Source organism: Alligator mississippiensis, chromosome 5 (assembly GCF_030867095.1).
Source record: "Alligator mississippiensis isolate rAllMis1 chromosome 5, rAllMis1, whole genome shotgun sequence".
NCBI lineage: Eukaryota > Metazoa > Chordata > Crocodylia > Alligatoridae > Alligator > Alligator mississippiensis.
The window spans coordinates 193,403,193-193,431,004 of NC_081828.1; the positions used below are offsets into that span (position 1 = coordinate 193,403,193).

The following is a 27,812-nucleotide window of genomic DNA, read 5'->3' on the forward strand; positions in this document are numbered from 1 at the left end:
ATCTTTCTGTTAGCTCCTTAGCCATACATGCTAGTGATTCAAGCCAATGTCTAGACAGGGCTTTTCAACCTTGTTAGACTCAAGGTACCCCTCAGCTAGCTCTTAACTTCCATTATCTTTTTCATTACAGAAAAATATAGAACAATTCTTCTACTGCAATGAACTCAAAGACCACACACCAGGCATGCTTTTGACACTATGGATTCCTATTTGAAATTTCTGAGTTTATTTTGTGAATCATGTGTACACCGTACACCTAAAACTGTTAATATTGTGCATTCTCCTGAAAAGGATCTCATCAGAGCACCTGCTTGAGCATCACTGGTCTACCAGGAAATTTGCTGTGTGAAACTTAAATCCAGCTTCTCCAATAGAATGAAACCATTCTCTCTATTTAAGTGGCTGCAGAATAGAGAATTGAATTCTTTCTTACAACTTGACACTTATACTTTTGGGGAATTCATTAATATGGTATATAAAGTCCAAACATCTGTACCAGTTTAACATTCCACTCCACAGAAGCTAGGAATCACACATAATAATCTGTCTCTCAGAAGAATGTGCATCTCTTGTGCCAATATCAAATAAGCTCCATCTCCTATTAAAAGGCTATTTTGTTTTGTGTAATTTAAAGCCCATATTTGTCTACACACTTGAAAAAAGTTTAATTCAAAATATACAGTTCTTAACCAGTAGATCGCAAATGGTGCTCATGGCTGAGTACTGCCTTTGTAGCACACTGGGTGCATCTACACGAGACGTTTACTGGAGAGCTGACTAATCAGCTTCGCAGTAAAGTCTCCATGTCTACAGGTGTGGCCCTATTAGGTTGTAGTAAACAAATAAATGCTGCCATAGGTTAGTACTTGTAAATATAAGTATTATCCTGTGGCAATGTTATTTACTGTGCAGCAACGCCTCCCCCCCTCCCATGGCACTTTAAATTCTGTGCATTCCTGTGTTGAGCCCAGCTCATGTCCAGAAGAAGCAGTGTGTTAGTTAGATCTGGCTCGCCCAACATTTGTATGGATCGGGTAATTTAGTGGGCCTTTTTTCATGCTTTTATTTAATAACTGATGGAATCAGCTTTAGCAAAAAATGCCAAAAAGCCCTGCTGAAGTGCCTGATGTATACAGACGCTGAGAAGTTGGGTCAAAGTAATGCACTGCTTCTTCCAGTAAAGTGCATTTTGCGTGGAGGGAGGGGGGACGTTTAACATCTGCAAGCAGCTACTGTGATCTTTACAAGGCTGGCTGTGCGCTTTAATTCAAAGCAGGGCTCAACAACCAGTGGCCCGTGGGTCACATGCGCCCCTTAACTAATTAACCTGTGGCCCACAGGCACCCAGTCCAGGTGCTGCTCCCCCCATTGCTCCACTTGCTACTACTACCAGTTTCCAGATTCTCCTTCCCTCCTCCAGCTTCTGCTGCCTTCCCTCATCCTTGGAGACAGAGCAGTGCAGTCTACGAGACTGAGGGAGCCTGTGACAGCAGAGATGTGGGGCAGAAAATTTTCTAGTGCTTTATTTTTCTGTAGGAAATTTTCCATTTCTAAAAATTGTTTCATAAAATTCATTAGTAACAATGAATGGATGCCAATACAATATTAGGCAAGCTTGGCAGTTTCAAAGTTGTAATTAATGTTTTTCAGGTGATTAATCCTAGGAAGTGTGAGAGAGAATACATATATGTTTTATTGATTTGTAAACAGGAAGGTAAATACACTTGCATAATAATCCAAACCAAAAATCAAGTTATGAATTCACCTAATTGGCGGTGCAGGTCAAATCAAAACCAGAGCATGGCATATCATGCACAGTTCTTTGGGTGTGCTAAAATTAGTGTCTCAACAGTTTTCAGTGCCTTTTTTCCCTTAAATTTAAACAAACAATGTAAGGGAAGTACTTGCTATTGTGTACTGTCTTTACATTTTTACAAGTATTTCAATAAAAATCATTTCTTTCCACATAAAGCTTTGAATTTGTTTGAATATAACATTTAAACCACATTAAATGTGCTTAATTATAAATATAAATTAAGTGTACTTAATTGTTTTTTCTTATCAAATATTTCAATTCAAATAATTGTGGCTTTTGGGACATAAAATTAACATGGGGGTACTTTTTTAGTTTGTTTTACTAAATATAAGTCAAATAAACATGCTAAATCAGATCATGCTCTATTTAGGGTATTGTAACATTTTCCGGAAAATTTTCCAATTCAAAATTTTTTGGAAAACTCACATCTCTGACCTCAAGTCACATTTGTCTCTGAGTGGGATAATAGGCCTGCACAAAGCAGCTAGTATTTGCTTTGGATTTGGCCGATTTGGGGGACAGTGATTCGACTCAGTGATTTGAATCACCGTCCCTAATCGATTCAGCAGAATCTGATTCGTAGATTTGGTTGCTGCTGAATCACACAGGCCACACCCCCTGCCAACTCCCCCAGCCCTCCCCCACTTGGCTGCCCTGCCCGCCCCAGTTCCCGGCTCTTTGGAAAAAAAAGCCCCCACTTGCTGATTGCTGCCCAGTGGGGGGGTGATCCCTGCTGCCTGCCACTGCCCCATGCTGCATGGGGGACTCTGCCATGAGCCCCACAACCCCTGGCTGCTCTCCCAGCCCCTCCCCCCCTCCCCCCCAGGCTGCCGCACCTGCCCTTTAGAAAAACAAAACACAATAAAAAATACCCTTGGCTCACTGGCTGCTGTCCAGTGGGGGGGCGATTCCCGCTGCCCCCCACTGCCCCATGGGGGTGCCCTGAATGAGCCTCCCAGAAGCCCCCAAGGGTGCTGCAGCTGCCGGTGAGGCCACTGCAGCAGCTGGTGAGCCGGGGGGGGTGTTTTTTTCTCTTAAAGGGCCAGAGCTAGGGCAGGTGGGGCAGCCATGGGAGGGGCTGGGACAGTGGGCGGGGGCTGGGGGGTCTCATAGTAGAGCCCCTCATGTAGCATGGGGCAGTGGGGATTGCCCCCCTGCCAGGCAGCAGCCAGTGAGTGGGGTTTTTTTTTTTAAGCAACTGGGAGCTGGGGTGGGCGGGGCAGCCAAGGGGTAGGGGCTGCGGGAGCGGGTCGGGAGGGGCAGGCAGGGGATGGGGCTTGACAGGGGTCCCCCCATGGCTCCCTCCCCACTCCTCCAGCCCCCCTTCTCCCGCCACCTACTTACCAGCATGAAGTCCAGGTCCAGCTCCTTGCTGCAGCGAGCAGGGACTGCCTGAATTGCCGAAGCTCTCCGAATCTTTTTTGAATCAATTTGGAGAGCTTTGAATTGATTCAGACCTTTTAACTAGTCCCCTGATTCGATTCGGATTCGGAGATTTGGCCACTGAATCGAGCCGAATCTCCTCTGAATTAGCACCTGAAGCCCGGCACAGCCCTGTAGGATAAATAACCCCATTCCTGCATGCCACCTGTTGACCCACTGGGTCTTGACTCTTCCCTCTGCCTGCAGGGAGGCATTTGGTGATGTCTGTGTATTTTGATGTCCTCAACAAGTGCATCAAGTCATGTGTGCACATTTCTAATCACATAACAAAGCATCCACGCCAGAAGACAGGCGGGTGATCCAGGCTGACCTGGACAGGCTCAGCAAGTGGGCGGATGAGAATCTGATGGTGTTCAACGCCGATAAATGCAAGGTTCTCCACCTTGGGAAGAAAAACCCGCAGCATCCTTATAGGCTCGGCAGTGCTATGTTGGTTAGCACTATGGAAGAAAGAGACTTGGGGGTCATCATTGACCACAAGATGAACATGAGCCTGCAATGCGATGCTGCGGCTAGTAAAGCGACCAAAACGCTGGCTTGCATCCATAGATGCTTCTCAAGCAAATCCCGGGACGTCATTCTCCCCCTGTACTCGGCCTTAGTGAGGCCGCAGCTAGAGTACTGCGTCCAGTTTTGGGCTCCACAATTCAAAAAGTATGTGGAGAAGCTTGAGAGAGTTCAGAGAAGAGCCACGTGCATGATCAGGGGTCAGGGAAGCAGACCCTACGATGACAGGCTGAGAGCCCTGGGGCTCTTTAGCCTGGAAAAGCGCAGGCTCAGGGGTGATCTGATGGCCACCTACAAGTTTATCAGGGGTGATCACCAGTATCTAGGGGAACGTTTGTTCACCAGAGCGCCCCAAGGGATGACGAGGACGAATGGTCACAAACTACTACAAGATCGTTTCAGGCTGGACATAAGGAAGAATTTCTTTACTGTCCGAGCCCCCAAGGTCTGGAACAGCCTGCCGCCGGAGGTTGTTCAAGCGCCTTCATTGAACACCTTCAAGATGAAACTGGATGCTTATCTTGCTGGGATCCTATGACCCCAGCTGACGTCCTGCCCTTTGGGCGGGGGGCTGGACTCGATGATCTTCCGAGGTCCCTTCCAGCCCTAATGTCTATGAAATCTATGAAACTACTGGCTTTCCTTTGCAGCTAGGAGAACCCACATCATAGTACACCATTGCTAGTGCTAATGCAGCTGCTCTATTGTTGTATGTATTTTTATACAGCATCTAACATAGGGACTGGCAACGTTTTTGGGCAGAGTGCCAAAAACACCCACAAGCTTGACTTGTAAGATGTTGGCATGCCAGGGGCGGGGGGTGGGGGAGCCGTGAGGGGCCTGATCCTTACTGTAGTAGCAGAGCCCTGTCTCCTTCCCTGCTGTCTGCCCCAAGAAGTCCATGCCTACCCCTGATCTAATGCAATGGGCCCTGAACCTATTTGGGGCTTGAGGTCCTATTGTAATACACAAAATTTCCTCTTGATGTCTTTCCACTAAATTTAACTACAAGTTAATCTTTGACACCTGACTGACAGCCAGACTAGGTTGCCAAAAGCTCCAGTGAAATGTTCTAGTTCAGAGATTACAAAACAATGCTGGTTATTTATTCCCAGTTCTTTATTCAGGATTTCAATTATCCATTCATAGCATAAAGTTAGGTACTCATTTCCTGGACTGTAACTGCAAATTTTAAATAATTTACTATTGATAAAGGATTTAGACCTGTATTCTCAGGACTGTGTTCAGACTAGTCCTTCCCTCTTCTAACAAGTATACAACCAGTGAGTAAATAATCAGCAATCTGAGCATGAGCAAAAGAAAAAATTGACTCTCAGGTCACTACATCCCACTGCATAAATACATAATTTTAGAAGATTCTGGCCAGTCAACGACAGTTTGCTTCATGAATATAAGATGTTATATGGGTTGTAATACTCCAAGAGTGAATGTCTCACATGTGCACATTCTAATCTCACTTTGTTATTCATAAAGAACATTAATTAAATGATGGAGATAGCTGCAAGGATATCACAATGGATTCCTACAAATACATACTCCTAACAACTACTGTGTAAGTGCTTTCAAATGTAATCCAGGGGTGTAGGTTGTATTGTGTTGGTCTAAGGCAGGGGTGTCCAACCTTTTTGAATGTGGGGCCGGATCATGAACTTCTTATCACTCAGTGGGCCGGCGAGCCATATTCATATTTTATCACCCCACGGGCTGTATGTTTCATAGTTGGGAGGGTCGGAAGGAACCTGAGATCATCTAGTCCGACCCCTGCCATGGCAGGAAAGAGTACTGGGTTCAAACGACCCCAGCCAGATGTTCGTCCAGCCTTTTTTTAAAGACCGCCAGGGTAGGAGCCAGCACCACTTCTTTTGGAAGTTGGTTCCAGGTCCTAGCCACCCTGACAGTGAAATAGCGCCTCCTAATGTCTAGCCTGAAACTACCCTCCACTAGCTTGTGTCCGTTGTTTCTTGTAACTCCCGGGAGTGCTCGGGGGAACAGGGACTCTCCCAATGCCTGCTGGTCCCCCTTGACTAATTTGTAGACTGCCACTAGATCCCCTCTCAGCCTTCTCTTTCAGAGGCTGAACAGGTTCAGGTCCCTCAGCCTCTCCTCATAGGGCCTGCCCTGCTGACCACTGATCATACGGGTGGCCCTCCTTTGGACCCTCTCCATATTGGCCACATCCCTCCTGAAGTGCAGTGCCCAGAACTGGACGCGGTACTCCAGCTGCGGCCTGACCAGTGTCGCATAGAGGGGGAGGATCACCTCCTTGGACCTGCTTGAGATGCATCTGTGGATGCACGACAAGGTATGGTTGGCCTTCCTGACCACATCCCCACTCTGTCGGCCCATGTTCATTGTGGCATCAATGATGACTCCAAGATCCTTTTCTGTCTCAACACTGGCAAGAAGGGAGTTCCCCAGCCTGTTGGTGTGCTGCTGGTTCTTCCTTCCCAGGTGCATTACCCTGCACTTGTCAGTGTTGAAACCCATCCTGTTCTCATCTACCCACCCCTGTAACCTGTCTAGATCCGCTTGCAGCCTGTTCCTTCCTACTAGCGTACCCACTTCACCCCACATCTTAGTGTCATCTGCTTTCTACCCCCCTCGCCCAAGTCACTGATGAAGATGTTGAATAGTGCGTGCCCAAGGACCGAACCCTGGGGAACCCCGCTGCCCACATCTCTCCAGGTCGAATAAGACCCATCCACCACCACCCTCTGGGTACGGCCCACCAGCCAGTTAGCGACCCATCTGACCGTGTAGGCATCAACACCACTGTCTCCTAGTTTCTTACTGAGAATGGGGTGAGAGACCGTGTCAAAGGCCTTCCTGAAGTCCAGAAAGACTGTATCCACTGCGACACCTGCATCCAAGGACTTGGTGATCTGGTCATAGAAGGCCACCAGGTTGGTTTGACAAGACCTGCCCCTAATGAACCCATGCTGGTTGCCCCTGAGCATAACCTCCCCTGCTGGCCCTTCCTGGACATGTGCCAGGATAATTCTTTCAAAAAGCTTCCCCAGGACCGAGGTAAGACTCATGGGCCTATAGTTTCCTGGGTCCTCCATCCTCCCTTTTTTGAAGATGGGGACCACATTGGCCCTTTTCCAGTCCTCCGGCACATCGCCCGAGTGCCATGAGTGCTCGTAGAGCTGTGCCAGAGGTCCCGCAATGATCCCTGCTAGTTCCTTCAGCACTCTGGGGTGGAGATGATCAGGATCTGCAGATTTAAATACATCTAGTCCCTCCAGAAGTTCCCTGACAAGGTCCTCATTAACCCTAGGCCTGGGTGTGCCACCCACAGGGCCCTCGGGGGTGCCAGTGGGGGAGATATCCGGGTCCCTCCTCAGAAATACGGACGCAAAGAAATTGTTGAATATGTCAGTTTTACCGTCAGATGAGATGACCAGATTTCCTAGTGTGTCCTGCAGAGGCCCCACGTTACCTGGCACATTCTTTTGCCCTCCTATGTATTTGAAAAAGGACTTCTTGTTGTCCTTGATCTGGGTCGCTAGTCCCAGCTCCATTTCCACCTTGGCCTTCCTGACCGCCCCCCTACATTCCCGAGCTACCGAGGTATAGCCCTCTCTTGTGATGGCCCCTCCCTTCCCACGGGTGTACGCCTCCTTTTTGTTGGACAAGCCTGAAATAAGGCAAAACTGGCATAAACCCCCACCTGTACTCAGCTAGTGACAAACTACAGCAAATGATGTCCTGGACTAGCCATCCCAAAAGCTGGGGCCCCCCTTCTGCCTACTATGACCACCATTTGAAGGTAGCCCCAGAAGATATTTGACAGCCATGTTAAAATATGTGACCAAACCGATGTAGCCAGTGCTCTCACGCAGGCCAAGGGGCCGTCTATGCCACTGCTTCCCCAGGCCTTGCCCACACCAGCAATACCACTGCCCAAAGTCTTGGCAGTGCTTGGGCAGGCATGGCTGGGGCCCAGCCAACATGTGAGATAGGGACGGTGGAACTGCAGGAGCAAAGCCAGTTCCCAGCCTGGCAGGGTCTCAGGCCTGGTCTGCCCAGGGCGGCTTCTGGCAGGGGAAGGTTTCGGGGGAACAAGGGCCGCTCCGCTCCTCCACGCTTCCCTGCAGTGAAGGCAAATGGCCCCCAGGAGGGCGCAGGCAGCCGCCGCGGCAGGAGAGCATCGCCCAGCCCAGCCACAGGGAGTAACAATCCTCCCTCCCCCCTGGGCTACCCCCAAGCAGCGCAGCCCCACGAGCTGGTGCTGCCCGAAGGGGGCCAGAGCGAGATGGCCGCTGCACCGCAGCCCCTCACTCGCCTGTCCACATGGCCTTGCTCACCATGGTGCCTGGCCGCCCGTGCATGCAGCCCCGGTGGCCTCAGCACTGCGAGCCTGGAGCGCGGGGCCTGGCAGACACCAGCTCCCGCCGCCTCGCCCCGCAGAGGTCACGCCAGGACCCTGCTTGCCAAGGCCCTCCTGGGGCTGCCCTGCCAACTGCTTGTGCTGGGCGCTGTTCCCCATTCCCGCCCCACGGTTGCCAAGCCCAGCGGGTCCTGGGAGGTGGGCAGGATGCTGGAAGCAAGGGGCCGAGCCAGAGACAACTAAAAGCGGGTGCTGTCTTCAGCTCATCCCACCAGGCGCAGCCCCTCGCTGCGCAGCCCTTGAGGCGGTGGCGGGACCCGGCTCACGTGACATGGGAGGTCACGTGAGCCCGGCCCAGTGGGGGTGAGCAGCTCCCCTCCCCTCCTCCACCCGCCTGTCCCGAGCAAGGGACCTCAAGCCACAGAAGATGGCCTGGTGGGCCACATGGCGGCCCGTGGGCTGTATGTTGGACAAGCCTCGTCTAAGGACATAGGCAGATAAGGTTCTTTGGGTGATATCTTTTATTAAACCAACTTAAATAGTTGGAAAAAATTTTCGTAGCAAGCAAGGATTCAAAAGGAAAATACTGAATATACAGGAAAATAAACATCACCTGTTGAATACGTTATCTATTATTTGTAGATATATCCTTTATAACATACTCCTATCCTTTATAGCATTTTAAATTACAGTTCCTGCCCGTCAAAATTTGAGACTTCAGCTTGTGGCTTAAGCATAGAGTTTAAGGCCTTTAATGAATACTATTTCAAAAAAACTCTGATTGATTTAATCCAGTGATTCTCAAGCTGGGTGCTGGGGAACCCTAAGGTGCACCATCAAAATGAGGTCTGAGGAGATGAGTAGGCTCAAGCTCCAGATGTAAGGAGATAAGCAGATAAGGGCAGACTCTCCCTATCTGGCTGCTCCTCTGAAAAGAGGTAAATACTGTAATAAATAACGTTTTTGAAATGGTGTGCCACTCAATTCACAAACGTTATGGAGGGTGCCTTGAGTTTAAGAAGGGTTACCTTCAGTCTAAAAAGGTTGAGAACCACTGGTTTAATTTACATTAGCCAGCCAAACTGTTACAACTGTACTCAACCATAACCAAGTGTTAACCATGTTTATAATCGCGTTACTCATTTGAAGCCCCTATGCAGTGAAGACCTCAAAAGATGCATTAGCAATTAACTGAACCTAAGCAGTCTTTGAAATTAAAAAGTGCTGCAAGGAACCATTCACCTAAATAGGGTTTTATTTAAGTGCCTAAGGCAAATGCCAGAACATGTGCTTCTCAAACAAGTAAAGCCTTGGCATTATTGGAAATTAATTTAATTTTCATTAAGGAAACTGCAATGTTATTGCTAGCAATGAGTGCCAATGTGGTCCATGTTATCACTACCTAAACCAGCTCTAAGTAGTATGAGAACAGTGGTAAAACTGACAACAGGTGTACCAAATGCTTTCTAATATTAATGTGATGGAGTTTTTCACACAAATTACTCTAGTTAACAAAATGACTGGTGCTGTCACTTCTGAAAGACTACTCAAGTAACTGACCACAACTTCTGCAGCAGAGAAAAAATTGTAACTGAACTGTCATTGCTCTGTTTACAAAGTATACCACTCAAAAATGAAGTTTAAACACTCTGCCTCAAATATATGTTTTCACCAGAATGAAGAAGCGTGGCATTTCCTTTTTTTACAGTTTTGCCTCCACCCAAGAACAATTAACATTGAAATTGCTCAATACTTGGGTGCAGACAGAAGTGGTAATTTTTGCCCCATCTGGCTGGCCATAGAAAGTGGTCTATAGCTGTGATCAAACACCAAGTGTACAGCTGCAGACCACTTAAAAATGGCTGACTGGAAAATCTGAACCATCATTGTAAGAGGGTTCTGATTCAGCCATGTCAGAACACAGCGTCTTCTGTAACTTGTGTCTGTGCTGTCTCCTAGTCTGTCATTGTTTTCAGAATGAGAGGGGAAAAGGGAGTGGAGGATATTCAGGCTGGGGTTTTTTCAGCTCCCACTGGAGGGTGGGGCGGCTGTATTGGAGGCCCCCTGCCCCCCAAGGTAGGGCGGGGGCTACAATATACGCACCCCACTCTCCAGTGGCAGCTGGGGAACCTGTAGAACCCTCTGCTCCCTTTCCCCACTCCCATTCTGAAAACAGCACTGGCTGGGACAGAGCAGGGGCTGTTGCTAGGGGAAATCGACTGCAGGCTCCCAGACAGCAGCTAGATTCCCGTCCCCTGGAACTGAAAGTGAACTTCTGTTTGGTCCGGGGGATCATTGTAACTCAGAACACTTCCTGCAAAGTGCTCTGAGTTACAACAGGAAGCTGCACATCTGTCTGCACCCTTATTATTTTTCACGTGGTAGCAGATTTGCCTTTATGCAATTAACTAGTATGTTTTATCAATCCAGTGAGGATTACTTTTTAAAAGTGACTAGCTGTCCATGGCTAAACTGTGAAGTCAAACACCAATTATCCCCAAAACTGCTGTGCTTAAGATATCCTGCATTTGCTGACACACTGCAACTACATTTAAGTCATATCTACATACAGTTGGGATATGGATTTTTAATACAGTTTTAATGAACCAAAAATGTAGATTTCCTTTTTGAGAACAGAACTTGCCTTTACTAATGACTGTTATAACTTAATTAGCACATCAACTACTTTGAAAAACCATGAAACAACCCTGGGACTTAGGCACCTCAATTTGCACCAAACCAAATAAATTTTGTGTGAATAAACAGACTCCATTCAATTTCTCTCTTGTGTCCTAAAGCAGTTATGACTTATGCCCACATAAAAAGTAATTACGAGATTATTTTGATTATATCCTTTGGCTATGTCAATCAGCAGTAATTTACTGCAGTCCTGAAAAACAGCAAAATATTACTCCAAGGATGGAAAAAGGGCTTCTCTATTCTATGAGCAGCAGATAATATGCTTTTCTGGGGAACAGATGAAGTATCAGACTAGGAGACTTTCTTGCAGCCTCACCAACAGAAGAACATTTGAGTTCATTCTCAGTGGGTGTGTCTACTCAAGCATTTTAATGTACATTAGCCTATTTTAATCTGCATTTAAGAGTCACAAAAACCCCATGCATTTAGCTAATACGCATTAAAATAGGCTAATGAGCCTTTTTCTAGTACCTCACTATGGAGGTACTAAATTTAATGAGCATTAGCAAAAGTGCATTAATGAACGTGTAGATGACTATGCTAGTATCTACTGGGCAGCTATCACATTTTCAGTCATCTGAACATCATGCAATTCTGCAAAGGCCTGGTTAATATACCACTGAAGAGAACCTGTCCTGATGTGGAAGGTTAATTTAAAACTTACTGAGTTAACAGATGTATCACCTATCAGTACTACAGGACACTCAGCTTATTTTTGGGAGGTTGCTCCTATTTGCTACCCATACATAAAATACTTCAGACTGAATTTAGTAGTGTTTTAAGGCCGACTTGGCTAGCTGACAGTGCTAGGGGGGTACTGGCTAGAGCAGGAGTGGGCAAAATGGCCGATTCGGCCAGCAGCTGTACTCCATTTCCCAGCAGCCCCTGCTTCCATGGCTGGGGCCAGCCATAGCTGCGTGTGAAGACTCAATGGCTGGGGTTGCCATGGAAAACAGTCCCAGATGCAAGATGCACTGGCAGGGTGGGTGGCAGAGCAGGGCAGGGTGCTGTTTCAGAGCCACTGGGATCTTGTGATGGGGGGCAGGGCAGAGCCATGATCTGTAGCCTGAATGCTCTGAGCAGGGGTACACAGGCAGGAGATCACTGTTCCTGCTCTGGACCAGGCTGTCACCGCTGCAAGGACCTGGGGCAGAGTCGCAATCCCTTGCCTGCATGCTCCTGCCCTCCCTCACTGCTGGGGCTTCGATCTGCCCTCCACCCCTTCCTTCACAACAAGACTTACCAGCCAGATGTGGCTGCTCTCCATGCTGCCAGGCTGCTTTCCTGGCCACCTGCATACTGCACTGCAGCTGCATGCATACATGGGGCATTTATCGGCCATATTACTGGCCACATCAGCCAAAAAAAGCTGGTTGCCAATGCTGTCAATTGTCCTTATATTGGTGCTGATCCAATATGGGACCGATGTATCAGTGCACCTCTAGTTCAGACTGGTGAGAACACAGTAACAGCTTTGCAGTAGGGCTGTCTATACCTAAACTAGGCTATCCTAGGTACAAATCACTCAGATTAAAGGTGTCTTCACCTGAGTTAATCACAGCTACACAGAAGTAACCCAGTGAACTGCAGACTAGGATTCTCCTTTCATCGTTCATTTCCTAACAAAAAGTTGTCCCGTATCCTCCTCTAAAAATGTTATCTAAAGTAATGTACTTTTATTAAAACAAGACACATTCATTTCCCCAATTTTCTTTAAAAAAACCCAAAACAACCCCCCAAAAAACAGCTTCTTATCAAGGGACAAAACAGGGTCTAATTCAATTCCATAATATTAAGAGAGCCCCTGAAAATTCAGGTATATACTGGGTAAGGTGCAAGTCCAGGACTGAAGAGACTAGCTTCTATGCCCAGCTCAGCTGTAAGCACACTTTGGGCGCATCTACATGTTACCCTATGGCATACTATGGTGACATAGCAATCACATATGTCTACATGCGATCGCCAGCTACGTCGCTGTAGCAGCGTGCTCCCCAGGTACAGCGTGCCACTACAGTGATGTAGCAATGAAATCTACCTATGCGACGTGTGTCCAGCATAGTAACCACCCATATAGTGCGCTCTGCTTTAAGCATGGCACTGTAGCAACAGTGCCATATGGAGATGTGTAGACGCACCCTTTGTGACCTTAGGCAAAACACTTTCCCTCACTGTGCCTCTGTTTCCCCTTTTATAAAATGGGGATATTGATATTGACCTATTTTGGGAAGTTCTTCACTATCTACCAAAAAAGCACTATAAAAGAGTTATCAATTTGTACTGACATAGCATGCAGGGTTTGGAGCCAAAATTTATTGTGATACAACAGCTATGAAAGATTTAAAGATCTTGTTTCTACTTAGGGTCTAAAACAGATTCAATTACAGACTGAAATACATTATCCTTAACTGGAGTGTCAGTACCTGACCATCATAAGGCACTGTCCACTACAGGTGATGTAGAATTGATAGCTCGTCTTTCTCAGGTCTCCAAACTGAAAAATATGTGGGGCTGTTGCTATCATTCTTTCACACAAATCTAGCACTACTTTCTCTTAATTTAACATACCTTCTGCTTCCTTTGGAAGGACATCCATTTTCCAGCTAGACTTTCTCAATCCATGTTTGTAGCAGTTATACTGCCAGGTAAAACCCTACAAGCTCAGTTGTGCTCTAAGCCTCCTATTTTAAATAAAAATAAGACAAAGCACTACTGGAAGAGCCATAGTTGCTAGTAAGTGGTCATTACTGGTGATGAATAATTTTTCCAGGTTGGAGAGATCAAAACTACAACTTTTACAAACTGTTTTAACACTTTTGAAAAAAAACATTTTGACTTAGTTTCCAAGTTACATTTTTACTTTAAAATAGACATACATTTTTCTAAAAAGGTTAAATACTGTAATCCAAAACCAAAAAGAAACATTTTGTTTCAGGTCGCATACAAGTTTCATTTTAACTCAAAATGAATTACTGATACTGGTACTTGCGTTATATGACACTTAAAAAGTCAACATAGGGTGAACACATGCCTGCACTTCCTGTTTTTCTCAAGACTGGGCACATCTACATGAGACACTATGGTGACATAGCTCATTGCTACAGCAATGTAGCATCAGCGGGCACAAACCGTGATGCCGACATTACTGTGCAGTAGCACAGTAGAGTCAGAAGTGACCCATGTGTTACTGGGACTGCACAGTAACAGCAGTTGCTGTGCAGTAACAGCTGTGCAGTTGGGCACACGTAGATGGCACACCAGGACTGTGCCTACTGGGTAAGTAAAATCAGTTAAGTCTGTCAAGAACAGAAGTTTAAACTACTAATTTAAAGTCAAACTATGTTAGCCACAGGGCATCATGAGCAGAGCATGGATCATAAATAAACTGAAACTGAACTGAAAACAGTCTCCTGGTTTTTCCTTCCTATTTACTTTATGGAAAGTACTGACACCACAGCAAGAACATGATTTAGTTTATGAAAGACAGAGCACTTCAAAAGGAAAGAGCAGAACTAGCCTAGCAGTTAAATACTATGGCAAGACTCAGAACATTTTAAGGGAGGGATGTCAAATTCACCTTGTGCCCCTGGCCAAATCAAGACCATGGGTTTTCTTGAGGGCTGGATCCAGCCCTGGGCACAAGGCTGCAGCACAAGGAGGCCACGTGCACATGACAGCAGCTTCAGTCTCCACTGTGTGCCCCGCACCAGTGCTGCTGCGGCTGCCTGCCCCATGCTGTTGCAGTAGCAGTTCCCGGTCCAGTTCAAGCAAGGGGAACACAGATACTGGCGGCAGCACAGACAGGCAGAGTTACCAGATTCTGTGGCAAGCCACTCCCTCCCTGCCACACTGGTAGTTTAGGTGGCCAGACAGCAGCTCCAGAGGCTGGATCCGGCCTGCAGGTTATGTGCTTGACACTGCTGTATTAAGGGAACCAAAGTTACCAGGACAACTTTGTTGCTGACAGGGATTAAAAACTGTATATGCTTAACTGGAACAAACAGATCACTTGCCTTTGTAAGAGGGAAAGGGGTGGCTAAGATACCTATTTCTACAAATTTAAACAGAATACAAACTGATGGGTTCATATTTTCTTTAGCTTGTAGTTCCAGTGATTCCATTGCTATTTCCATTGCTTTTTAAAGCAACACCAGAGCAAAATGCTGGCCAGTTTCATATTTCCTTTTCAAACCTATCAGCCTAAGTCACAAGAATACTATCAGTACCCTGCTGCTGCCCCGCCCGGATGCTGAGGCACAACAAAACACAAAACACCAAATGCAGCTCTTTTTGAGAGACACTATGTGAAACAGTACTTGAAGTAACAAATTTTCCATCTTTTTCCACCTGACAGGAGGCTGTGGAGGAGAGCCATGAGTATCTGACCACCCTTAAATACTCAGGAGGTTAAAGCTCAGGAAAGAATTTACTCCTTTCTCCAGAAAATGAGTCCACTGTAGTTGCAGAGGTATTGAACACCTGGTAGGAATCCCATCACCTTTCCTAGCTGGTGGTGATAGGGCTGGACTCTCACCAAGGCTTTGCTTAACACAGGCTGGTGTTTTGTGTTACTTTTGCAGCTAATATCTATCTGCTGTTTTCAAACATCTTTATTCTACAGTGGGAAAACAGTATAAGACATTCAAACAGCAACTCTAATTAATGTACGGATAGCAGTTAAAGAAACTGCTATTACAAATACAGCATGTTAAATGTAATGGTCTCCCAACTGGGGAATGTAACATACAGCATGGAAAGTAGGAAAAATATAAAAAGAACTGCATTATCAAGTAATGCATGGAAAGACTATTGAAGCTTCCTTTCTCCGTCGCAGAATTCACTATTTTCATATTCCCTGCATGACACTAGCTCTACAAAAGGAAAACTGGAAATGTTGTGCCCAGTCAGGTAATCATGGAATCTTTTGACAAAGATTTAGCTACAGCATGCAACATTTCACAGAGCAGACATATGTATTACTTATCTCTTTATTGGTCCATCCTTGCCTTTCTATCTGCTTGGTGCCCTGATTATAGAATATGACCCCTTTCTCCATCATTTAAATTTAACATAATCTGTAGTTTCACTGCCTCAAGTCAGCTCAGGAATAGACCAATGGGGAGAATCAGAAAAGAAAAGTGGAATTAGGAGGCATTCTTCCTGCCCCATGCCTTTGAATACACAAGAAAAGTGCCTTTTAAGCCTTATCATTATCTGCACAACCCTGGCATTTAAGGCCCATACTCATGGATCAAGACTGATTTGTGTTCAGCACCAGACATAGGAAAACACAGCTCTTTTCCCAAAGAGCTTACATTCTAAATAGTAAAATAACAGAAGGATACAGAGACAGACAGAGGAGTGCAGTGAAACACGACAACATTAGTCCATGTGATAAGCAATAGAATTAGGACACAGATTATAAATTACTGTCAAGTAATTTGCCTTGAAGGGCTTTCTACATTGGCCCTGGTAGCAGCAAGGACCAGGAGCCCAGAAGACTGCTCTACAAACTTTTCTGCAAAAGTCTAAGGAATCTTTAAATAAAAACAACCCCAAAAACCTCTCTCCAGCATTGGTAGCATAACAAATAAACCTATTTTACATTCTAAGTTTAATCTTCTTATGAATGTATATACCCATCACAGACATAGCCATGTGACAGCAGCCTGGAAATGGTCAATGAAAGGTCTAATTACCTCTACAGCTGTGATCAATCAGAAAGCAGCTCCTATAAAAGACAGCAGCCCAGGTACATTAGGGACAGTTAGTAAAAAGATATTGTAGCTATAGACTGGAAGAAACTGGAGAGGAAAAATACCAACCAGAGATAAAGTCTACTATGCAAGCAAGCAATAAAGGTAAGAAAAAACTGTCCTACACAGCTTAACTCAGGTTCCTTGGAACCAAAGGAGAGAGAGTGTCTGGATCCCTTTACTCCCTCTCTTACAGGAAGGAAAGTGATAGTCCTGGGGTAGAAAGAGAATTAGTAGTCCTAAACCTGAGGAGAGGCCCAAGGTTGGGCATGTAAGTGTCTGCACTTTGGAGGGTATCTTTGAAGTTTTTATTAACCTCAAGGGGAACTGGCCCTAAAGATTAAAAAAAGGAAATGGAGATGATAAAACTATGCCAGATCTACTATAGGGTGCTATACACATTAAAGCTAGGGACAGAAGTTGCACATAAATTGGCTTAAGTGATCAGAAACCAATTTCTACATAACAGAGTAGAAGTTCAGTACAAACTAACTAGTTTCAGCCATTTTGAAAGCTGTTTAACTACTCCTGGTTAAATGTTAAACTACTCCAGGGGTCCGGGTGAGGGTGATCCCCTGCCCTCCATTAATGCTGACTTTGTGAAGGAACATCTTGAGAAGCTGGATACCTTCAAGTCAGCCGGCCCTGACAATCTTCACCCCAGGGTACTCAAGGAGCTGGCGAGCATCATAGCCCAGCCTCTAGCGCGGATCTTTGAAAACTCTTGGCGCTCTGGTGTAGTGCCCGAAGACTGGAAGAAGGCCAATGTGGTGCCTATCTTCAAGAAAGGGAGGAAAGTGGATCCGGCTAACTATAGGTCCATCAGCCTGACTTCTATCCCGGGGAAGATCTTAGAAAAGTTTATTAAGGAGGCCATCCTTAATGGACTGGCCGACGCCAACATCTTAAGGGATAGCCAGCACGGGTTTGTTGCGGGTAGGTCTTGCTTGACCAATCTCATTTCCTTCTACGACCAGGTGACCTATCACCTGGACAAGGGAGATGAGATTGATGTCATATATCTTGACTTCAAAAAAGCCTTCGATCTGGTGTCCCATGATCGTCTCTTGGAGAAACTGGCCAATTGTCGCCTTGGGTCCCCCACGATCCACTGGCTGGAAAATTGGCTCCGGGGTCAGACCCAGAAGGTAGTAATTGATGGAAGTCACTCATCGTGGTGTCCTGTGACCAGTGGGGTCCCCCAGGGCTCTGTCCTTGGACCCATACTGTTCAACATCTTCATTAATGATGTGGACACTGGAGTCAGAAGCGGACTGGCCAAGTTCGCCGATGACACCAAACTTTGGGGCAAAGCATCCACGCCAGAAGACAGGTGGGTGATCCAGGCTGACCTGGACAGGCTCAGCAAGTGGGCAGACGAGAATCTGATGGTGTTCAACGCCGATAAATGCAAGGTTCTCCACCTTGGGGGAAAAAAAACCCGCAGCATCCTTATAGGCTCGGCAGTGCTATGTTGGCTAGCACTGTGGAAGAAAGAGACTTGGGGGTCATCATTGACCACAAGATGAACATGAGCCTGCAATGCGATGCTGCGGCTAGTAAAGCGACCAAAACGCTGGCTTGCATCCATAGATGCTTCTCAAGCAAATCCCGGGATGTCATTCTCCCCCTGTACTCGGCCTTAGTGAGGCCGCAGCTGGAGTACTGCGTACAGTTTTGGGCTCCACAATTCAAAAAGGATGTGGAGAAGCTTGAGAGAGTTCAGAGAAGAGCCACGTGCATGATCAGAGGTCAGGGAAGCAGACCCTACGATGACAGGCTGAGAGCCCTGGGGCTCTTTAGCCTGGAAAAGCGCAGGCTCAGGGGTGATCTGATGGCCACCTACAAGTTTATCAGGGGTGAACACCAGTATCTGGGGGAACGTGTGTTCACCAGAGCGCCCCAAGGGATGACAAGGTCGAATGGTCACAAACTACTACAAGATCGTTTCAGGCTGGACATAAGGAAGAATTTCTTTACTGTCCGAGCCCCCAAGGTCTGGAACAGCCTGCCGCCGGAGGTTGTTCAAGCGCCTTCATTGAACACCTTCAAGATGAAACTGGATGCTTATCTTGCTGGGATCCTATGACCCCAGCTGACGTCCTGCCCTTTGGGCGGGGGGCTGGACTCGATGATCTTCCGAGGTCCCTTCCAGCCGTAATGTCTATGAAATCTATGAAATGTACTATCAGACTTGAGTCAAAATAGTTTATCGAACTTCTGTCTCGAACCAAATGGAGTCTTCTGATGCTGTCTCCTAAGGAAAAGCTGAAATTAAACTCTGACTAATGCTTAAAACAAAGTCTGTGAAAGCACATCCTAAAGTAGTAATGTTCCTAGAAACTGGGTGTATTTGATTGAAAAATTCTCCACCTGAGCTCCATCACCAGATCCAGCCAAACCACAGTGCAGTCTGCTACCTGGATCTTGGGGGTGCTAAAAATGACAGGGCTTCTTCAGTCTAGGCCTGTTGGGTTGGTCAGCTAGACTGTGTTGGCTATTGCCTTATTTGCTCCAAAGCATAAGGAGTCCATATAACTTCATTCAATCCAGGGAATGAGAGAAATTGAAACCATCTGTGTCAAGCCCAGGCTCTATGGCTCTGCTGGACTGTTCCAAACTTAATTTACTGAACCTATTGTCCCTTCTGGTACCATGTGCCTGGAACTGCATATGAGTTAATCGACTTGATGACTAATATTAAATAATGATAGCTTGATGACTAGTGTGGTTTGTTTTGGGGTTTTTTTCTCTTCTTCCCCCCCCCCCCCCCCCCCGCGCCAACAGTCTAATGGGCGAGACTGCCTCCTTGTACTGATTCTTCTTTTTGTTGCAAATTCTGAATTTATCATTCAAAGGAACTTCTCCTCTGAGTGGACCTCAGTCCTGCCTGCTAAAGTTCCTGGTACAACTACACCTGGCACTTCCCTCACTTATTTATAGTAACCTGGCATCTTAAAAATTAAATAAAATTGACAACTAGAGACTTCAGAAAATAGTAACAAGACCAACTTCTCATGAAGATGTTAAAGCTAAATAAGTACCACAACTCTACTAAACCATGACAGGGAGTGAAGGGAAAGGTGATGCCTATTTTACAAATAACAGGTTATTCATACCAAAAGTAACAAAGGCATTTAGTGTGGTGCAGAGAAGCATAGTCATCTACACTTCAGTATAGTGTAGCAGACCTATCCTAGGACTACAGAGGAGAATTCTGAGGCATTATGGGATGAAATCATGAACAAAGAAACTTGTACTAAACATCCAGGAAAGCTCTGGGTGGGGGATGGTACTCAGTCCTCCAGCTGACTACATATACAAGGGAAATATCAGATGACCAATCACTTGGGATACTTCAAACTGGATTGGATAAAAGATTAACAATCATGAAAAAGCATGAATACTTCAAGCTATTGTCTGAATTTTTCTAATTGGATTACAAAGTGCTTATCAATGATGGATCCAATTGACATTTCTTTTTCTTCATGTTAGTTTAATGCTCATGTGGAGAGAGAGAGTGACTTTGGTCAGGGTCACATAGTAAATTGGGCGGGCAGGCAGGCAAATGACTTCAGCTCTCACACGTATTAACCCCATGATCAAACCACTAAGCCACAGACAGTGTACTGAAGTATTTTCTAGCAGTAATTTCTTTCCCTGTGAAGATGGGTTCCTGCTTGACAGCCCTGCAGGCTAGAACCCTGTCACTGTTTAAATACTTCAAAAAAGACAGAAACTAAGACTAAAACGCCCTTTAAACTTGCCATGTCTTGACTGCGTGTTGCTTATTGCTCACTGCTTCAACAAGCCTTACAAGTTAGCTTCAGGCAGTCTTGCAAAATGCCAATTACCCATTTGCCCTGGGGTAAGTAATATTTTTGTGACCAGAAAATGAATCATTGGTTTCATCATCATGAGTGTAGAAGTTTAGACTGTGCCTCTGCTGATTGCTATTATGACTGCTAAAGTCCTACTGCAGGGGATATTTCCTAACTTACTTACTAGTGGTATTTAGTCAGAATATTAAAAAATCCTACCTCTAATTGAGTATCTCCTCTCTGCATAAAGAAATAACTGTGGTGTCTGTGCGCATGCTGTGTGATAGCCTCCTTCTCTGGGACTTCTACTTTCCCAGAAACAGGGATAGTCTGAATTAGATCTTGCTGGGGTAACAAAACAGATATAGCCCAGGACACAGGCCAGCAACTAAACGGGTCGGCTGTGTCTGCTTTGACACGCTGAAGGCAGGCCCAGCAAAAGTGCAAACAAGCCCTGCTGGACGGCTTGAGTCGGCAGCCAGACGTGCCCCACCAAACCAGAACCGGGGCAGCCTGCTCAGGATCCAGCCTGACTGGGCCCACACCTTGGTCTGGCACCCAGCTCCCTGCGGGGGGCCCAGGGATCCTCCCCGGCCGCCCTGCGCCGAAGCAGGCGGGAGTCGCGCACCCCCCCCCCCTCAGTGGGCGCGGAGAGCGGGGAAGAGCCCCCCTTACCCGCTCGGCAGCAGGGGGAGCGGGCCCGAGGCAACCTCTTCCCAGCCCACACAAAGGGCCGGGCCGGGCCGGGGAGCGCCCGCTCGCGCTCCTTTCCCCGCTGTCCCGGCCATGACGGCGCCGCGGAGGCCGCGCTGTCCCCGCCCGGGGCCTCCCCGCACAAGGGGCCGCCTGCCCCGGACACCGCAACAAGCGGCCCCGGCCCTTTCCGCAAGTGCCCGGGGCCGCCGCCGCAGAGGCCCGGCCCGGCCCAGCCCAGCCCAGCCCGGCCCAGCCCCTACCTTGGCCATGGCCGTGGCGGCCCCTCGCGGCGCAGGCTCGTGTCGTGGCGCTGTCCCGCCGCCTCGTGCCGGTGCTGCCGCGCCGCGCCGGGGGAGGGCCGGGCCGGGACGGGGCTGGGGCCGGGGACGGGCCGGGCCGGGCGCCCCGCGCGCTGTTTCCGGGGCGGGGGCGGGCGCGGGCGCATTCCTGCCCGCTGGCGTCAGGCGGAGCCGCTTCTCCGGCCTCGGGCTCGGGCTGTGGGGGGCGCTGGGGCCGGGGCAGCGCCTGAGGCGGCGGGCCCGGGCCGGGGCCGGGGCCGGGGCCGGGGGCGGGTGGAGGAGCTGGGGTCGGGGCGCGGAGGCTGAGAACAGCACGGACCGCGTTTCCCCTCGGTGATACGGGAAGGAGATGCGGGGGAAGAGGCCCGGGCCTAGGGCTGGACTGTTCCCTTGAAGACGGCAGCAAAACCAAATCCAGCTTCTGGCAAGGAGGGGAAAACCACCCGCCGGGTGGAGAAATGGGCACTTGTTCCCAGGAGCAGCAGTGTGGCAGAGCAGAGGCCAGCTTCAGGGACTGCGTAAAAAGAAGAGAAGGAAGAGTTGAGAAGGGATCCAGTAGATTGTAATGAGCCATGAAGTCAAACGGCCTCCTCCGCCCTGCCTGGTTAGAAAGGCTGCTGTCGCTGCCAGGCGGCTGGTTGTAACCTTTGGGGGGGAGTGCAAGTGCACCCCTCTGCCCCTGCCTGTATCCCTGCAGTAAACCCCATCCTGGTGTGCCTGCTCCTTCCTCAGCACAGCTGTGGGTTGGAGACAAAGTTTAGAGCTGCTTCCCATGAGGGAGATGAGCTGTACCAAGAAAAGTTGGGTTTTTTCCTGGTATAACTATGTCTACACTACTGATTTCTGCTTGTATCCCTGACTAGCGCTGGTGCTGAGAGAAGTCTCATAGTGCAGTGGTTCTGGGTCGTATCCAAGTCAGGGCAGCCCCCTGCAGCTTGCCGGCATCCCTGGTTCAGAGCCACTGTTTGCTGCCTCTCCTTATTCTCGTTTGCCACCAGTGTGTCGCCACGTGCTCCAGTCTGTGTTGGGGTTTTCTGATAAACCTAAAACAAGCAGGAGTAGAGGCATTAACTAATGAGTTTTTTGCACCCTGGACAAAACTCCCCTGTGCCTCTGGGGCAGGGGGTGGAGCAGGGAGAAAGAAGGGTGGTCTTGCCCTGCTTGTCCCTGCACCCAGCTCCTCTGGGTGGTCTGGAGCATATGCTACATGCAGTGCTTAGGTCCAGTCAGAGAACCACGGGCAGCACCTCAGGCTGAATGATAGGGCTCCATGGGCAGTATCTTTGACATCCCTCTTCTACATGCTAGTTATCTTGCACTGAAATCTGAACTGATCTTACCGTGACATACACAATAAAGGCCTTTTCTGGTAGATGCTACTGTTGGTTTCTAGTGGTTAAAACTTGAGGAATAAAGTACTAACTTGTCTGCTTTCTGTATTCTGCTTGGCAGATACAAATTACTGTGACTCCCCTGCCCTTGGCACTTTTTTACCAGGGCAGCATTAGAGCTACTAGCAGTGTGATGTACTTCTGCCCCCTACTTCGTCCCCAAACTAGGGACTACCAGCAGGGTAGTGATGTTGGGGCCGGAAACAGGGCTTAGGAACCTCTTCCTAGCTCTTTTTCTGCCCCTGCTGGGTTACCCTTGCTGCCTGCGCTACCCAGTGGGGGCTGGGAAAGGTCTCCCTGGGGTAGTGGGCAATGCTCCTTGTGCTTCGCCAGGCCAGTGACTTCCTGGCTGCCTGACCAGTCTACAGGAGGGAAGTGGAACAGTAGGGAAGGACTCCACCTGTTCCCCAGACCTGCGTGTCTGGTCTGTGGAAGTAAAGGAGCCTTTCTGCACTGCTCCACCCCCTCCCCCCCCGAATGGGATGGGAGAAGTGGAGCAGTCACCGCACCCTAGGCCAGGATCACCCTAATCTTGAGAAGGGGAGAGGGTGGTGGCAGGCTGAGTGCCTGTATGATCACTCAGAAACTTCCACTGGTAGAAGCAGAAGTGAATGCCTGTTCATGGCCACTCACTATTATCAGCTATAGTTGACACTGATAAGAGCTTTGGACACAACTTACTGATTCTTTGTCTTTCACTAAGCACTCTGATACTAATTCACTGTACAAACAAATTGGCATAGGGAAAAACAGTGAATTAACTGAAGTGCAATCTCTCACTGCTGGTAGAATTGGATGAGGAAAGATGCACTACCTACATTGAGCAGGTAATCAGATTTAGGTCTCTTTTCTTGGTTGCATGTGGGCGGGATGACTACAGCACATAATCTGCTCATTCCATTTCCTGGCATTGTTCATAGCCCATGCAACCCCAAAGTCTACCGTTGGTTGTAGTATACTGTGGCATGGAGATAAGTCATGACTGTGCTGCTCAACAGTGTGCCAACTAAACACAGTAAACAAAGAGAAAAACCACTGTGTAAAGTCAGGACTGATTTCACTGGGTTACTAAATTTTAAATTAAATGTGTTTGTAAGAATTTTGTAGTATTGTTGGAAATTATTATTTTTTACAATAAATCTGTATTCAGTTATAAAGGTAGTAATCTGATCAGAGTTTGCTTACAAGGTGATATATGCTAAATTTGAATGTTAATGGGTGGATTTAAATTATTGAATTAAATTAATAATATAGTTCTATGCTATTTCACACATTTACTTGGATTACTCTTGCACAGCAGCAAAGACATATAATTAGTAATTTGTGCTCAAAGTAAAAGGCATTGTGTATATTCTTTTGCTGTGAATATTGTAAGGAATACATGCTCATGCTGTAAAATGTACATTCCTACTAGCAATACCAGCAAAGTGGTACATTTTCTAGGATGCAATAGAAATGCATCCGTTAGATACTGGATAAGAACATGCATAAAAATGAAAAAGTAACTGTATTTGTGTAAAAATTTAGAATTCCTGTGCATAGATGATGAAGTTGGCAGGAACAGCTTTATGAATTCTAGTATCTTAGATACAGTTTTCCAAATATTTACAGTATGTTTTGTGTATAGAGTTGCTTAGTGGGCACATCTGGTTTAGTTAGGTGGTGTCATCTTGCTCCAATATTCATGATTACCCTGCCACTGATTCTGACCCAACTTGGGGGTTCTCAATGACTTTCATGTGTGGACTGTATTTTACTACAGGGACTGTTTCATGGACCACCAGTGTGCACACATGACTCTCCCATGTGTGACTGTAATAGCTCTGTGGTAAGTACAGTAATTGACTGCATGTAGGAGTCATTTTAGAAAAATGTCTAATTTTTTTTTTTTTTCATTTTTCTAATGTATTTGATATCAGGCAATAAACTTGATAAGCTCACCAGTAATAAATACTCTCCAAAGCACCGATGGTCCATGAACCACAGTCTGAGAACCTCTTCCCTAAGCGTTGTTGTCTCATTTTCCTTATCTGTAAAATGGGATAATTAATATAATCTGAGGCAGACAAATATGAGTAATAACTAGCCAGTATTTGCAAACTTTTTCAAAGATAGAGTGCTATAAAAGAATACTTAGTTTTACAGAAGTGCCTAGAGGTTCCAGCTGAAATCTAAACACCGCATGTTGGGTACTGCGTGTGGCAGGTGATGGCTCCTTCCCTAGAGAAACTGCAGTTCATATAAGCAAGACAGAGAAAGGGAAGAACAGGTCAGTGTCAGAAATAGAACCCAAGTCCCTTGAAACCAAGTCCAGCGCTCTGTCCACTGAAGCACATTAGCACTTTTATACTAGTTTTTTTTTCCAGTTCCGTCCCTGAAAACAGGTCTGTACAGTCCTCCTGTGTTTGCCCCAGTTAATGTATGCCTGCCTACATGTTCTATATGCTTTTGGAAGGAATACATTGAGAATCTTTAGACGGCCTTGCTGATAGTTTTTCAGAATATGGGTATGTGCCTGCAATGGTACAAGAATGAAGAAGTTGCTAAACGTAAAGACTAGCTTAACACTGAATTTATTATTAGAAAATAGGGTCACTTAATACAAGAGCTGATGGTGCTGAAAGGTGGTGGTCATTACTTTTGATAACAACAGCCGTTATTTGTCCGTCTTTTCACTAATGATAAGTAGCACTTCTCTAGGAGTAGTAAGTGGATTTCAACTGGCAGCTTGTCAGCAGCACACAATGCGGCCATTATAGAGTCCCACATTTACATCGGAATTAGGGTATGTAACCACAGAGAAGAGACTGCATGGACTGAGTCATCATGTACTTGCTGCCTAGTAGGAGAACTGGAGTTGACAATCTGTTTACTGTGCTTTACTTGCTAGAATTCTCATCTTGCAAGGTGCAAAGCAAATTCCTTTTAATGTGCTAGGTATTTTCAGCTCCCATTGGCTTTATGTTTACAGCTGTGGCATTCAGCATATAGCATGTTAAATCAGGATTTAGCCTGGAAATTGCAACTCTGTTAAGCCCACACACTTGCACAAGAGCTTCGAAAGATGTATAAAGTACCGGGAAATTAGGATCTTGCACTTTATAACCTTGATTTTTTCCATACCATGAATAAGTTTGACTTTCTAACGAGATGATTTAGTAAGCAGAATCATGTCAGGGTTTGATCCTATGTTGTATTCAACTGTTGAGGATGGAGTAAAGGGCAGATTAAAAAAAATTCAGTTTTTAAAAAAAACTGCCTCACTTTACCTGCATGCAACCTCTAGCTTGTAGCATTCAGGTTAGACCAACAATTGTCTTACAACTTGAGCCAGCAACAGAGCTTGGAGCTAACTCAGCCTGGATATTTTGTATTTCATTTCCATTAATCTAATTAAAAAAATTTGGAGACTCAAAAAAAAAGAATTTTTAAGATTCTTACTGGGCATTAGCCTGAATCCCTGATTTTTTCCAGTTGGGCTCTTTGTATTGTTGGTTATGGAGCAGAGGACAATATTTATGCAAATAATTCCTTCCGAGTGTTGCAAAAGGAGGAAGCGTATACTGGAAAAGTGATCATAAGCAAGAAGGTAGGGCAGGGAGAGTGTGAAGGAAAGATATTGCATCCGCTTACTCATTACAGACAAAAAGTACTGCCTCCAGTAATATAGGTTAGGGTGTGTGGAATTAACAAAAGTGTTTGGGAAAGACCAAGATCAGAAAATAGCAAGAGAAAGGTAGAAGGGAGCAGGGCATAACCATTAGTTTTAGAATGTTCACTCTGGGTTTTTCATTTAAGTTTGTCCCACTATGGCATAGTTCTGGAATATTCTCCCCAGTTTGTTGTTGGCTTGCTACCTTCTTTCTTGTATACCCATACTAGGTCTCTAGACTCTGTTTCTAAAAGTCTCTTCTCTCTGTTCAGGAGCAGAGAGAGAGATGGTCACAAAGAAACCTTTTGGCCGAAGTGCTTATACTGAGAGCTGATTGGACTAGGATTCCAGTGATTCACAGCCAACCTCTTTCTCCCACGTTCAAAGGTCTCAGAGGTTTTTTCCACCCACAAACAAAAGTCTCATAAGCCTTTCTTGTTTTCAGAAGGCTAAAGCCTGAAGTTATCAGCAGTTTTAGTTGAGCATTAATTTATTCCATTATCTTTTCATCACAAGAACCCTGTACAATTGCTCTGAATACATTCCCTGCTTTTCAGTTAGTGTTTCTTTTTCTCTTCACAACTCTGCCAGCAGTTAGTTGTTTAATAGCTGGTTTCTCTTTTAGTTTTGCAGCAGTACATGCATAGCAGACGAGACCACCCAAAAACACTCTGCTTCTTGGTCTGTGAGAGCAATCTTTTTCTGAAAAAACAAAATTTGTTTTACACTTTGGACATAAAGCCTCAATTTGTATTGGTATATTTTATCTTCATAAAAATCCAATCCAAAATTCTATTTCTTTTCTATCTAAAGTGGAATGAACAGAGCAGGGGACAATATGTTTAAAGTTAACAGAACAGAAATCATTGGCAGTAAAGTAATAATAGTTAAACATTCACTAATAGTTCTTATAATAGCTCTGAATTTGATCGAGGTTGATTTTTTTTTTTCTTTTTCATTACAAAGGTTCAAAGTATGAAGTTATCCAATTAGTCATTTGTTAGAAAATGTAACAAAATACTTGTATTCCAAGCCACCTGAGAAATACAGCTATCTAGTTAGTATTGCTGTTCTTAAAATGTATTTTTACTCAAAGTGCTTGGCTTTCAGCCTTCTGCCTTGGAGTATACTTAACCTATGCATATTTTGTGTAACCACACACTTCTTGAAAGCAGTGCCACAAGTTCTAGCTGAGGTTTAGCTAAAATTAGCTCCATATTCTGTTCTCAGATAAGTACACATTGAAGTAAATGAAAGCTTTGTCTCCTCATTCTTTCCCATTTTTGTCTGCCATGGTAGCTGCTTAACCAATTGGTCTGAAGCTGCCCTTCCCTCTACCTTATATCGTTTTCTGCCCTAATCCCAGTTCAAGTATGCCCC

The 27,812-nt window shown here is 46.2% G+C and overlaps 1 protein-coding gene across 1 annotated transcript in view; it reads right to left on the bottom strand.

Annotated features, from left to right (window-relative positions):
* The window catches only part of ITGB1 (integrin subunit beta 1), a 71,451-nt gene extending 49,990 nt beyond the window's left edge, over nt 1–21,461 (bottom strand). Inside the window, exon 1 of the mRNA XM_014609030.3 lies at nt 21,351–21,461. Within this exon, the coding sequence (XP_014464516.1) occupies nt 21,351–21,359 (9 nt within the window). The 5' untranslated portion in view covers nt 21,360–21,461. The remainder of the gene's footprint in view (nt 1–21,350) is intronic.
* Nucleotides 21,462–27,812: the final 6,351 nt, after the last annotated feature.